The 15,036-nt window shown below is 42.5% G+C and overlaps 1 protein-coding gene across 1 annotated transcript in view; it reads right to left on the bottom strand.

Moving 5' to 3' along the window:
- Positions 1-15,036, bottom strand: part of gak (cyclin G associated kinase) — a 35,932-nt gene that overhangs the window by 701 nt on the left and 20,195 nt on the right. The window contains exons 11-28 of the mRNA XM_033619593.2: positions 14,864-14,981; positions 10,725-10,774; positions 10,359-10,507; positions 10,034-10,156; positions 7,143-7,276; positions 6,855-7,049; positions 6,618-6,735; positions 5,662-5,741; positions 5,306-5,499; positions 4,991-5,152; positions 4,611-4,777; positions 4,252-4,504; positions 3,993-4,166; positions 2,211-2,348; positions 2,030-2,116; positions 1,593-1,874; positions 1,189-1,337; positions 67-243 (exon numbers count right to left, since the gene is read on the bottom strand). Coding sequence (XP_033475484.2) covers positions 67-243; positions 1,189-1,337; positions 1,593-1,874; positions 2,030-2,116; positions 2,211-2,348; positions 3,993-4,166; positions 4,252-4,504; positions 4,611-4,777; positions 4,991-5,152; positions 5,306-5,499; positions 5,662-5,741; positions 6,618-6,735; positions 6,855-7,049; positions 7,143-7,276; positions 10,034-10,156; positions 10,359-10,507; positions 10,725-10,774; positions 14,864-14,981 — 2,750 coding nt within the window. The remainder of the gene's footprint in view (positions 1-66; positions 244-1,188; positions 1,338-1,592; positions 1,875-2,029; positions 2,117-2,210; positions 2,349-3,992; positions 4,167-4,251; positions 4,505-4,610; positions 4,778-4,990; positions 5,153-5,305; positions 5,500-5,661; positions 5,742-6,617; positions 6,736-6,854; positions 7,050-7,142; positions 7,277-10,033; positions 10,157-10,358; positions 10,508-10,724; positions 10,775-14,863; positions 14,982-15,036) is intronic.

Genomic DNA, 15,036 nt, shown 5'->3' with positions numbered 1-15,036 from the left:
GAATGAGTATTAAATTTTGTCTTGTCATCTCCTGGAAGACGATGTTTGCTTTTTGTAGTACCGCACCTTATCTGGATGGACAATCAGCACAGCCTTCCTGTAGTATTTCTTCACCTGGTCGGGTGTCACCAGGTCGGCCATGCCCACAGGCCTCCAGCGGGTTTCACCCTCCCACAGCACAGTGTGCAGAGTTGACAGCAGCGCTCGGATGTTTCGCTCCTTCCCCTCGATCCAGTCCAAGATCTGCAGCATGACAATAAAACAAACCTTAAACATTTCTAGCATAAAAAGGTACTAGGTACGTAATTATATTTTTTAAAGGTATACTATGCAGGAATTTCCTAAAAATGCAAAAGTAATCACTCTAAATCATTACTTATGACCCACTGGAAATGTGTGGCTGTGTATTTATCTCCAGAGAATGTGCCCCTGCCTGTATTGTCTCATTTTGCTGTGGTCAGGACAAGTTTAGGTGTGGAAACCTCAGCCAATAACAGTGCCCAGGTGAGGATGGGACTTTATAGAAAGGTAGCAACCAGGTGCCAGACTGTAAGCAGCACAAATCCAACAGGAAGCCACAAAAATTGCAGATGCTATTACAGCGACGCCAAACAATAAGCGGACGTAGCTGGTTCCAAGAGGAGAGTGAATCTGGTGCTGGCTTTCACCTTCATTCACTGGTGAGCACTGAAGGACAAGATGAGGATGAAGAGCAATGTAAAGTTGGCCTGTTTTCTGTTGGACGGGTAGGTGCTTAAGTATTGTCTTTTCTATTACAACAAATGTGACATCTCTACATTAGTAGCTTGTAGTGTAACACACAAGCAGTGTGGGGAGGAGGAGCCAAGTTTGAGTGTTGTGTTTCTAAACAGTAACCCATAATTCCTGCATAGTATACCTTTAAGCTTTATTCAGGTAAGTTTCACCACAAGCTGTTTTTCTTTCTTTTCAAGAACACTCTACGAACACACATCAACATCTGGAAGCTGCCTGGTACAACCACTGGGGGTTAAGGACCTGGCTCAAAAGGTACCTCAGGGGTGATAATGCCGCCACAGTCACTTCTCCCTACTAGACATATTCTGCAACTCCCAGGATCTGATGGCGATCCTCCAGTCATGGGCAAATGCATTCACATTTCACCCACTAACACTGTAACATTTCTTCCATGCGTATTTAGTTTGTTACCTGTAACTTAAGTGGATCAATGTCTTTTGTGATCTCCTGTCTCCTCATTTCAGCGATGGTCCTTGGTCCCTTCCTATCAGGCCTCGAGGCAAAACCCTGAGTTGACAGCAGGTCCTCAAAATCGTCCTCCTTTACCTTCGGTTTGGGGCCTGCGTTACAAGAGAGAGCAGAGAAATTAAGGTCATCAAGGACACAATACTGTCCATAAATATAACAAATTCCTTTAATTTTCATTCTCCTTTTTTAGCCACTGGTGAATTCCAGTGCTTATTACTAATCACATTTACTCATTTCTAAGCTGAGGAAAACCATATTTTAGCAATATTTGAGTAATAATTGTGTTAAATCAAACATAAAAATGACTCGATAACAAATCCCTTCTCGTCCGCTCAAATGTCTCTTACCAAATCCAGGCCCCCGAACTCCTCTCTCCTCTCTCCCACCAATCACACTGGAAAAGTTGAGGTTGTAGTTGGGTTTAGTGGGCTGTGCGCCTGCAGACTGAGATGCAGAGGGTGCTTTGGGTGCAGGTCCTTGTCCTGATCCAGCCATCCAAGGTTTGCTCTGGGCCGAAGCGGGTCTTGCTGACTGCCAGGGCTGGGCTTGAGGCTTAGCAGAGGAGGAAGTGGAGGAGGAGGGAGTCTTTGCGCTGAAAGAAGGCCCGGAAAAATTACTGCTGGAGGAACCTGCAAGAAACAAGGAGAAATTAAAGTTAGTTATTTGAGATGAACTCATGAGTGAAGATTTGTCTGATAAGGGCATTTTCCTGTTTGGGATCACTGCTCACAGTCAGCACAGTATCACCTTTACCAGCCACTGGACATCTGATCAGGCCTCTTACCTGGTAAATTGGTGCCCAGGTTTCCGAGGTCGGCGAAGGGATCAAAGGTCTGAGACTTGGCCTTCGACATAGACGAAGAACTAGAAGCTACAGAGAGTAACAATATGCGAGTTAGATTTTTCTTCTCATGAATTCAAGATTATCTAAAACACAAATTCCTACATCATGTTCCTCCACCCACCTGTGTTGGTATAACTGGGTTTGCTGGTGGTGGCACTCATGCTAGTGTTGGTGCCAGCTGCCCAGCTGTCCCACCCTCCCAGCAGGTCTGGCTGGCTGGCTGATGATGTCATCTTAGGGGTATCATTCACTAGCTTATCTGTTAAGACACGATATAATACAGTATCACCAATTAAGTTTTTTTTTGCATGTTGCCATCCGCCATGGCTTGCAGCAGACGGCAATAGAGGAAGAAATGTGACATCAGCATTAGTGTTTGCAGAAGAACTAGAACTAAAATGACCCCCTCTAATAATAATAATAATAATAATAATAATAAAAAAAAAAGAAAAAAAAAAAGGTTTTTACCCTTGTTAAAGCTATAGTTGGTAATCCTGTTCAGAAACACTTCTCCTTATACTGGGTGAAATGGTCCTTCTATCCTGAGAGTAGTCAATACATAATGTGTTCAGAAAAAGGAATGAAAAACATCCGACCTCTGTGGCAGCTGCAGGCCTGTAAAAACTCTGACCAATCCCTGCCATTCGGTGCGAATGGAAAGAACCAATCAGATGCCTTCATGTCTCGTCCTGCCCAAGCCCTCCTCCGTCCCTCCCTCCCTCCTCCCTGAGTGCACTCATCACGTGTCACCGTTGCCGGAAATATAATATTCAGCACACTCCTCAGCAGAAATACCGAGATAGAAGGAGTTTGCTGAGCAATGGCAGAGAAAATGCAGCCAAAAGTACCACTTCCAGCGTTACTTGTAACGGCTCGTCCCGCTAAACAGGCTGAGAAAAGAAAGTCGGAGGCAGAAAAGGCTGTGACGAAAAAGGCTTTGGATAAAGCAAGAGGGCAAACCAGACATCAACATTGGTGCAGACAACTGAGGGAGCTGAAGGGCCTGTAAAGTGATGCAGAGGTTGCTGTCTTTCTGTTGGACAGGTAATTATTTGTTTGCTTCGGGGGGATTTGTTATTTTACTCGGCTCTTCTCTGCCCTGCTGACTTCTACTGCAGGATCGGGTTCAAGTTTGTGGAGCCGTGGCTTTGGACGGAGCACTGACGGGAGGGGGAGGAGGGGGTGGAGCTTAGAGGAGGTGCCGCTTTCAAATCTTGCTAGCTCTCCAACATTTCCAACTATAGCTTTAACCTGTCCGTATGGTGCTTCTTATATGTAACATGACAGGGTTTCATATGTCACATACAGGGCTTTCCATATCATTAGCATAATGCTGCAGTAAAATAAGGCCCATCAGAGGAGGAGCCAGGCTACATATCAGTATTTTGCAAGCTCAGTTTCACTTTGACTCAACACATCAGAGCTGCCAACCTGGAACAAGGTTTATCAAGACTAACAAAACATTATTACCTGTTTTATAATGTAGTCAAGCCAAAAGCTATTATTATCTACAACTGTTTAGAAGCAAAGGTTTGTGTGTTGAGCACAGTCAAAGGTGAGGAGGTATGTTTGAGCTGTGAGTTAGAGACTGAGGGGCGGGGCTTGTTTGCATATTCATAGATCCACAGATACTAATTGAGGCAAAGGTGTAGAGTTACATTTTTAAGGATTATTTTTCATGGAGAAAACTTCTAAATATGTAATTCTGATGAACAGAGATGAGTTTTTAGGAGTTTACTCACTGCCAAGAGAGGAACTTTAAGATACTGTTGGTTTGCTGCTGCTCAGTTGCAGAAAAGTGTGTGTAAATAATCAATATATCTCCTAAAGGAGACGGCGATATGATGAGGCAGCAGAGTAGCATTGGACAGTTGGGACATGGTGCTGTAGCTGATGTACTCACTGAGGTTGAAGAGGCTTGTGTTGGAAGCAGGAGCGGGGTTACTGTGAGCTGAACCTTCAGAACCCAACAGGTCTCCAAACAGGTCTGGACCAGAGGCCTGCCGAGATGAACCCACGGTGGAGCTGACACCAGAGCCAGACCCCATCCCAAACGGATCAAACAGGTCGCCCATGGCTGCAGGGAGGGAGAAAAAATGCATTAACTTGAAAGTTTTCTTTTAAAACAAAGCAGTCAGCACTTATTAAGCCTCGGCCCTTACATTTTGAGTCTGATGTGGCCCCACTGGCTGGCCCACTGAAGAACAAGTCTTCCTGCACCGCTCCTGTCTGACCACCAGGGGGTGCAAACAGGTCGTTGAGGAGGTCGCTGTTGCTAGATGCAGCTTTCATTCCTCCCTGGGCTCCTTGATGAGGAGCAGAGGAGGACGATGAGGACATGGACGGGTCGGAGTTCAGTCCCAAGAGGTCAGCTGTGTCACCGACAGGAGATTCCTGGGCTGCAGGAGGGGAGGTCTGAGGGGAGGAAGGGACAACAGGAAAAGACAGAGATAATTAGAAGGGTGGAGAAAGAACATATTTTGGCTCTACTGATAAAGAAAGTCATACTGTCTCTCCCCACCTGGAAGTCAGCATCAAACAGCGGCTCGCTGGGGTCACGTGACAGTGGCTCCCCACTGGGGGCAGAATAAGAGTAGGACTCTCCTTCTGATTGATCGCTCACATCCTCCTGGTCATTCATTGATCCTCCTCCTTGACTGTCTGAGGCATCTGGAGGGCTGCCCACATCTACAAATACAGGAAGCTGCTCAGTGGATATTTTAAGACACCTGATGTTACTGTGGAATCACTCAGTGAGGGAGAGGGTGGTAAATCAAGAGGTCAGGGAATGTTTCATGGTTTGATTCCTCAGAATACTGAGGCTGCATGGGGGAAAACGTAGATGGTTTTGCCAAGAAATTTTAAAGCTAAAATATCATCACAAGAACAAAAGTGCCGTACCTTCCCAATCTAGTGTCTGGAAGAAGTTGTTGGCGTTGTTATCGGTGCTCACAGGAGATTCTGTTTCTGTTGCAGTGGAGCCTTCGGGGGTCTGAGCTGGCTGGGGTGACTCTGAGTCATAAAACGCTGAGGAGCCTGGCTGACGAGGCAGCTCGGGCTTACCTGTGGTGATTAAAGTTTCATGTTTAGTTCATACGTATGAGTAAAGTAGAGAAAATTGTAGAAAAACATGCCTCCAATGAGAAGAGAAAAGGAGAAAGATGTCGCAGTAAAGCAAACCCTAGAGCCTGGATTTTACAAAGAACTGCCACCTACCAAATTTGCTGAGGATTTCCTGCTGCTCATCGCGAGAGGAGAAAAGGATTTTGGGGTTGAGGCCCTTGGTTTGGAAGCCCTCCCAAGGAGGGGTCTTGGTGGTGGGTCTGTCTCTGGGTTCCACCTCGATGTCCAAGTTAACCTGGAACAAGTCTGGGTACTTCTCCTGGATGTCACAGGCGTCTAAGTCATATCTGATGAAAAACAATGATATGCAGCATATTTAACAGTTAATTAGAAAGCAAGAAATGTGTTGTAGTTGACATTATTGTAAAGGAAATAAAAGATCTTAAGCTCTGAGTGTCAAAGATCTTGTTTAGTCAAAAGTAATGCATTTCTGAAAATTGTGTACACACTTGGCAAACTTGACAGTGGTCGCATTTCTGGGGACAAAGCCTGTGTGGAACTGGATCTGAAACATCTTCATGGATGCCATCTGAAACAAAACATTAAATTGTTTAAGATAAGCTTTTCTGTCCAAAATGTTTTCACAGTTGATGTGTTGCACTTAAAGTGTAGCCAGGGTACTTTTAAACCTGGCCCCTATTTTCCCATGTTTTTGTGTCAAAGAGACAACAATTTTTTAAATGTACTGAGCAAGAGGGCTGCAGCCGGCAGCTGCAAAACAGGCTGCAATGTAAACACTCGGGGCATTTTACGTTCGCTGAAAGTGCTCGTTTTTGCCACTGACAGGCTTAGATTGTTATTCTATGTGTCTGACAACATTACGGAAAGGATCCCTACAGAGATAGACCTTTCTGTGACATAGTAAGATCCTTTTTAACCAGAAACAGCCCTGAATTCCTTATTGCCAAAGCCACAAGACTCAATTAAATGAGCAGAAATCATCATAAAACACACTTCATTTGAAGTCAAAATAAAACCCTTGTTAGATGTACATGTAAAAGAAATGCAGGTTCTATACACGCTTAAATTACTCGTTATTACTACTCTAGTGGGTCTGGCAATAGTAATTTTGGGGCTGTTACTGTTAAAGAAAAGGGATCTTACTCTTTAACAAAAAGGTCTATCTCTGTAAGGATCCTTTCCACAACATTGTCAGACAATTAGAATAATAATCTGAGCCCGTCAGTGACAAAAACAAGCACTTAAAGTGAATGTAACTTGATGATACAAACATGCCCCGAGTAGTTAGCTGGGTTTGCCGTGCTGTCTGCAGCCCTGTCGCTCAATACTGGATCAGTTTCAAAAACTGTTGCCTCTGTTAGTTACTTAGAACAAAATCATGGGAACAAAAGGGTCCAGGTTGAAATGTACCAAAGTTACCCTTTAATCTTGTGGCTGTGTGTACCTTGGCCTGTAGACGTCCTCCCAGTGTGGATCTTGCATGGTAGATCACCACCAGCACATCTCCTTGGACTGTCACATTGAGGGGAATCTCTGCTCTCCCATCCTCCATCTTAAAGTCCCTGTGAGGAACAAAAGCGTGAGAGAGAGAGGATGAATAATTGAAACAGCAACATTTGTTTTACTGCTTTTATCCAGGGACAGCTGACAGGCGTTTGTGTGTGTGTGTGTATGAACTTACTTCATCTTGTCGTACTCCTGTGATGTGGTGAGGACTCTCTCGTCTCCAACATAAACTTCACAGAACGGCCTGCACCCGTTACGCTGCTTGTTGAACAGCGGCACAGGTGTCATGACGATGGAGCGAATTGTTATGGGCTTGCTGTGGGGGACGATGGGCTCCTCTGCCATCATGTCGCACATATACTCTATATACCTGCAGCAATCAAACGCAAAATCATTTCAATTTTTTATGATTTCTAGGGTCACATCCAAATATGACAAAATTCCAACCAGTCTGTTTTTGTACCTCTTGTGTGAGGGTGCTATACCAGGCGGGCAGCGTTTCATTGAGAACATGTAGACAGCCGCCTCAGCTGTGGTGAAAAGGCGACAGAAACACAGGAAGGAGCAAACTGCCACCGCTGATGCTGCCCTGCCATCCTGCAGAGAGAAAAGATGAAGGTGACAATTAAAGATACTGCAGGTGTTACACTCCTCCTTATTTTCTCATCATCTACTTCAGTCATGACCTCCTTCCTAGAGATGTAACGATTACCGATATTACGGTAAATCTCGGTTAATTTTTACACGGTAAGAATGACCGTTTATGTTTAAATTAATTGCATTATCGCGGTGGATTATCAGGATATGTAATAACAGCCTCATTCAAGTCTCGCGATGCAGGCGCTGCGTGAATGCGCAGTATGTGTAAACACAAAGAATGAAAACATGGCGGAAGGTGGTGATAGCAGTACTCAGGACATTTCCCCCCCAACTAAACGCACAAAGTCTGAGGTCTGGGCGTACTTTGGGTTTCTGAAGAATGCCGAGGGACAGCTGGTGGAGGACAACTATCCTGTGTGCAGAACATGCAGAAAGAAAGTTGCTGCGAAGGGTAGCAACACTACAAATCTACTGGCTCATCTCCGTGACCGTCATCCACAGCTTTACAGCCAATGCAAGTGATGCCATGCAAACGTCAGTTATTGTGTGAGGGACTTCAGTTTTATTAAGATTGTCATAATGTGTAACTCTCGACGTATGCGGGACATTTGAGCCGTATCTGTCCTCCTAAACGGCGACTAGGTTTTCCGTTTTCGTTTAAGAGCTAATACTAGCTGAGTAGCTAATAGCCGTATTAGCAGCTATGTTGCGAAGTATTTCAAAACGAAATGGAGCTGAAAACACTGAGCGGAGCCGACAGAATATAAACCGACGTAACGTAACGCTAATTGAGATCAGCTATGATTGAATCACTGTGATTATGGTTATTGTATGGCGAGCTAGAATCGATATAGATGGTCAGTTATGCCTTCTCGACATAAGCTCAAGGAAAAACATAAAACGCTGCCGTGTTAACCTTTGACCGAGCGCCTTAATGGGGGCTCTCGGTTTTATAAGGTTAATTAAATTCACTGCTCACAGTCTTGACCTAACACACACACACACGAGAGCATGCACTCCTTTTCTCATACAGGTAATCCTCTGACTCACATGCACACTTCTAATGTGTCAATTATTCTGTGTAATGATGACCATTGCCCTTAGGGTTTTTTGGTTTCTCCTGCACATTTGTGATATCTATTCTATATATTGTATGTTTTTTGTTCTACTCTTGCATTGTTTTGTTTTATATATATTTTTCCTCTCCTGCTAATAAATAAATAATATATAAATTGTTTACATATTTTGCTGACTGTTAAGATGCACCAGACAAGTAAGCTTTGCTCCTGTAATTTGTTTACATATTTTGTCATTTAAAATAAAATTTTCTGTTGCTGTGCCAATCCCTTGCCCCTTTAATGTGAAAGTTTCATTTTAATATAAGATTTTGGCTGTTAACATTTTAGTATGATAAGGAAGTTACAAGATTTAGTGAAGTTAGTTCAGTGTATCTATTTTTTGGACATTTTACAGCGCTTAAAAAAATATCGCGATATTATCGTTTACTGTGATAATTTGGTCACTATAATCGAGATATCAAATTTTCCATATCGTTACATCCCTCAGAGGGACTGAGGCTTCGTTCAAATTACAGGGCTTAATGCTCAGTTACGATTTTTCCCCCCAGATCTGATCTTTCTGCCTAGACTGTTCACATTCATGTTCTAAGCAACCCATATCTGACATCAGTATGAATGGATCTCTGCCCTGACATTGTGACAACCTGGACAATTTTTCCCGGACCCACCGGAAACTCTTGCTACTCGTGGAAAAAAAAAAAAAAAAAAAAAAACAACCCTATATCCGTGGAGTCAAAAAGAGAGAGGCAGAGAGAGACGGCGGAGCAGTGGGCCGGTTGTGAGAGCATCAGAGCTCTGTGCGCGAAACAGACAGAGAGAAATAACGTAGCTAGGCCGTTTATGCCCCTCGTTGGCCACAATTGCCGCAACTGACATCCGTAGGCCTACTCACCTCCTCACGCCATAGATCCTCTCCTCTGGACACACACGTGGAACAAAGTACCGTGATCAGCTGATCCGGTCACATTCATACACCCTCCCAGAAAAACCCACAAAGCCTACACAGCCTGCAGCTCATGCACACACACTGACGGGAACTGTAAGTAGGAAGATGTTTTTTTTTTTTTACTTTATTGACTGATTTGACAAAAGGAACTGAATTGAAAAATGAACTCATTTGTTTTCTTTTGTTTTTGGTCAAGCAGTTGCGAAACAAAAAGAATGACATTTGTGACAGTTCCTGACAATTCGTCGTATGTTGAGGATGAGGGTGAGGCAGCGCAGGAACGCAAAAGCCATAGCTATAGCTCTATCTGCAGGTATTGCTATTAGTTCTGTGGAGGGAGAGGTGTGGGTGGGGGAGAGGAGTCAGGAGTGGTCGGGCCGCAACATGGTGGGTTTCACGAAACAGTCCTTCCAAAACTTTAGGACGTCCAGGGGCTAAATTCTAATATCTCTGTTGGCGCCTCACGACAAGGCTGTCAAGGTATAAGCTATCCCTGTCAAAAACCATCTGGCAGTTTGGCTCTATTGGTTGCCTACCACAGCAGCAAAACAGCTACAGCAGCCTTCTGCAGTTTCAACTGAGCGCTCGGAAACTGTACGGAGTGTGATCTGCACCTGCACAGTAAAGTTTGACGTGAAAAAAAAATTGGGGCCACATTGCTTGTAATGTGAGTGTAGCCCAAGTCATTAGTCATCTTAGTCATCTCGTAGGTGGTGAGAAATTACTCACCAGACAGTGTACTATACAGATGTTCCGCTGGTCCTGTTTGAGCCATAGATGCATGTTCTTACACACACTGTAGAGGCTGCGGAGGTTGGGGGCACGGCGCACTTGCCAGTTACACTCTGAAACCTACACACACATACAGACACACATGAATACAACAGGAATCTTGTAAAGCTGTACACAAATGTAGGGATAGCCCTACTTTATATATTATATATTGAACTTAACAAACTATCCACTCATAGCAATGACATATCCACACTAAGACAGGGGAGTTTGGTGAAGTCACACTCTGACACACATCCACCTACAAACACATGCTTCATACCCTGTTGTGGAATCGAGAAGGCCTGTACGATCGCCTGGAGAGGTTGTAGACAGCATAGTGGCCAGCATGACGTGAATCCAGGAAGAGACGGACGTCCTCAATGTTGTTCTTTATCGCTGACTCCACCCCCTCTGCTGGGAAGGACATGACTACACACACAAATACAGAGAAAGATAAGTAAATATTACATCACAGGTTTATCCCTTTCTTGAAATGTTTAACAGTATTGAAGATATAATGTCACATCACTTTCACTTTAGCCACGTGTGACTGGAATTATCTCTGGCGCCATTTTCATCATGTAATCTACAATAATGACTTAATGACAACATCTATGCAGGTAAAGAGGGTTAAAAAGGTGCCTACCTGCTATTCTGGAGGTGATGTATGAAATATCTAGGTCCCCTTTGGCATAGCTGTAAGAGATATTACAAGCGCACTTATGAGAGGAGTAGGTAAACAACACAGTAGGGAGGACAAACACAAATCACTACAAGAAATAAAACAGTTTGACTAATATCTGGGAGACTGCACAGATACAGCCATTAACAAACAGCTGGTTCAGTAACAAGAAAGCTTCAATTACGATATACTAATATGACTCTGGATCTGAATCCACAATGCTGCAGGATGGAAATCTTCCTAATAGATGTCTGAATGGGCATCTCTGCCAGGGCTACCACACAATGCAGATTTTCAAACAGTTTCAGTGAGGGCCGTCCCACAATCATGCAAATTGTGGGGCTAAAAAAACCGTTGTCTTAATGTAGCACATGCATCTGGCAGATGCTTGTGGTTGCATGGGAGTATCATTACTGCCAATAACGTCTTGGTATATCATTATTTTTGGCAGCTATTACACGGCTTCTGATTCTGATCAGTTAGTTCTGATCTTAGATGCTTAGTGAAAGCAATAAAATCCTTTTTAAATCATTAGAATAATTTTTTTGTCAGTATTTTGTGACAATTATAGTAGCCATGTAATAAGCGGGACAATGTACAGGGAGCGGGTCATTATTGCATATTTCGCAGTGACGACCCACTCCCTGTACATTATTCCTTACTTAACTGATGTAGAGTACACTACACTGAATTTAACAGCAAACGAAATCATATTGGAACAATGACAACAGCAAAAACAATGCAATATGATTCCAACCAAATATTAGAATTGAGTACACACAAACTGTAGGCCAAGCAGAGAATTTAATCCATCTATGTTGATGACACTCAATTGTATCTGTGTGGTGTCAGGACAGACAGGTAATGCCAGTTAAGACACAGATTTAGCTGAAATGGTGATTAAGTAAGCAGTGGAGCCAAATTCACTCATCCATTCAATCAGCCATTCATAAAGGCAAGTGATTCCCAACCACGGGTACACCTGAAGTTGCCCAGGGGAACATGGAAAGATTGTAGCAATTGTAATTGTAGCAACTCAATTACTTTGGAAAAAAAATAAGGAACTTATAATTAGATTAACAAAAAAAAACTCCCAGAATGATCCATATATTATGTTCATCGGGTGCATTAAAAGTTAGAAAGTGAGCAGAGATGTTAAAACAGTTAAAAGTGATGAATAAATGGTTGAAACAGATACCTAAAGATATGGATAAGTTGTTAAAATCTACATAAATTAAGACAGATAAATGCTGAAATGGCTTTAAGTAACGGAATAGCAGTTGAAGTCGCTAAAAGTAAACGAAAGGTTTAAATAAATAGATGTATCAAGGAAGGGGTGCTTGAGTTCACCTGACAGAGCTGGGAGTACATCTGACAGAAAAGGTTGGGAACAATTAAAAGATAACTGCAATGCTTTTCAACCTGCTTTTCACACATTTTAGACTAAGTGATTAATGTTGACAGCAATTTTTGAAACGGGTCCAGTATTGAGAGAGAACGGGCTGCAATTTAATGTTATTGGGCTATTGCGCAATCTATTTACATCTACTGAAAGTGCTTGTTTTTGCCACTGACAGGCTAAAATTGTTATTCTAAGTGTCTGAAAATATCAGGAAAAAGACTGTACAGGAATAGACATTTCTGTTAACGAGTAAGGTCCTTTTAACCAGAGGCAGCCCCGAAATCGCTATTACCAAACCCACCAGACTCCATTTAAATAAACAGTAATTTTATCATTGCAAAACATACTTTAAGTCAATGGAAACAAAATAAAAGTCACAAAAATCACCTTGGTTTGTCTTTCCACTGTTCCAACAATCACCAACTCTGGTTTGGTTGAAATAAACCTTTAATTCACCCAGTTAGATGTGAAAATGTGTTGGCTCTTTACACGCTAAAATGACTCTTTATTTTAAATGGAGTTTCTGGTTAAACAAAAAGGGATCTTGCTGTGAAAAAGGCCATCACTTTGTGCAACTAAACTGGCCGATGTAACATGCTCTCTCTCTCTCTCCCAGTCAATTGACCAGTCCATGTCACTATACATACACTCATAGTAATTATTTATTTTTATAGACAGATATATTTTTAAGGTATCCCTGTTTTTTCCCTTGTTACCTGTTTGTCTATATACGAGTGTCTTTGATGGTTATGGATACAGATATATTGCATGCTGTTCATTTGTTTTGATATTTGATGTCTATTGCTTAATATATACAATATTCATTTACTATGTATTTTATATTATGTCAGAACCACATCCAACTATCCTCAAACTATATGGAGTTTGTGTGTTGATCGTGTGGCAAGAAAAAAAGGATAATTGAGACAGAAAGTGACATTTGGTTTGTTCTAATCAGACACCCTTCAGTGAAGCTGGATTTCTATACTAACCAGTTACAGCTATCGAAGTTCTACCTCTATAGGAGTTCTTTCCATAATGTTTTCAGGCACTTTTAATACCAAAAACAAGCACTTTTAGTAGATGTAATTTAACAGTGCACAAATGCCCCGAGTGGTCACAGCTCTTTTAGTCCTGCTACTGGCAACAGCGGTCTTGCTGAATACTGGACCAATTTCAACAATGCTTGTTCCTATTAGTCAATTAGACACAATGTGGGAAAATGGGGTCAAGATAGAAAAGTACCAAAGTTACCCTTTAATAAGGCTATGGATAAGGCTGTCTGCTTTAGAAAACTTAAAGCTGTTAAACCCTTTTCTCATTATCATTATATGACTGTCATTATATGACTGGTATAACACAGGCGGCTAAATTAAAAATAAGTCATTGTCTGAAGCAGGTGGTTTAATGCACCTTTCAAACAAAGTGTATCATTGCTACACCACCAGCTCTTTAATCTCTAACCTCTTATTGACTGGTCCATTAATTTCCTGTACCATGCACAGAGAGTATGTTCCGGTTGTTCCGTCTTTTGCAGCTATCATTTTTCTAATCATCTGACCCTTCCATTCACTCTTCAAATGATACTCATCTGTCCATTCACATGACGCTCTGCATTCATGCAACTGAATTATTGAATGTGTGATGTTAGGATCAGCAAGCTGTGATGGTGGACACGGCACAGCAGAAGGCTTAGTAGGGTTTCTCTTCCTCTAAATCAAACACAGACTACAGGAGCACACAGAGCAACGCATGAGCTGACGCACTTCACTGACCCATATTTACCTTGGGTTGCTAGGTGATGGACACATAGTGGGACCATGAGGGGTTGGGACAGAGAAAAGAAACAACAAAAAATAAACAAAACGACTAAACAAATGGAACAAACCGATGAGAGAGTAACCAAATGAAACATCAAACCTGAACGGACATGGGTAGAGTTAAAGGAACACTTTGCTTATATCAGTCATAGAGGCCACCTGTCTGTGACATCAACAGTCAATGTCAATGATTGCTGCAGCCAAGTGGAGCAGACTAGATTACTCCCACCATCCACTGACTTACTCGCCTGCCAGCTGGTGAGCTAACTACAAAGACAGATAACTGCCAGAGTGTCAGAGTGGAGAAGCACATCTCAGACAGCCAGGCAGCAAAATGTTCCTTTTAAAAAGGTAAAACTGGGGGGCAGGGTAGGTGTGAGTATAAATGCTTACAGGGACGATTTGCAGGTGGACAATTATCAACATTTACTTCAGGTTGATGCGACTGTGATGAAACATGATGACTGATAATTGACCATGAGTGCATACTTTCAGTGCGCTAAATTTAAAGTCTACAGTCAGCTGATTTTTCACCATCATCAAATTGCATTTAATGATTACTAAAGCAAACATGGTGGTGGAATTGCCTTATTTAGAAAAGTGGGCATATGGGAGGTTGCAGTAGCTCATGCAAAATGTGAAAGGTTTAACTTAACTTTCAGGCAACTTTACAGGCTGGCAACTTAAAAACAATGTGGCTCATGAGATCAGTTCAGCAACACATGCCCTTATTATGCCAAGTGAGCAAAGAACCGACTGTCAGGCTGAATGAATAAAGCATGAGTGCTAACATAACTGTAATGACAATAAAGATTAACTGAAAATGGGATATGGATAAATACAACAATGACAATCATTGCAACAGGGTTGAAGCATCTTACCTGGCTACTGACTGGATGACCTTAGAGGAAGTGTCCTTTATGTTGGTCAGGAAGCGCTCGGTTCCTCCCCGTAAGATATCAAAGAGGCCGCTGCCCGCCTGATCAGGATCGTATATGCCTGTAGGTGTTGTCGGGGAAAAGAGAGAATGCAAAATATGACAGATTTGCAGACA

This window comes from Epinephelus lanceolatus, chromosome 9 (assembly GCF_041903045.1).
Source record: "Epinephelus lanceolatus isolate andai-2023 chromosome 9, ASM4190304v1, whole genome shotgun sequence".
Taxonomy (NCBI): domain Eukaryota; kingdom Metazoa; phylum Chordata; class Actinopteri; order Perciformes; family Serranidae; genus Epinephelus; species Epinephelus lanceolatus.
Note: the sequence above shows the minus strand (reverse complement) of the source record. Positions and strands in the feature narration are given on the sequence as shown.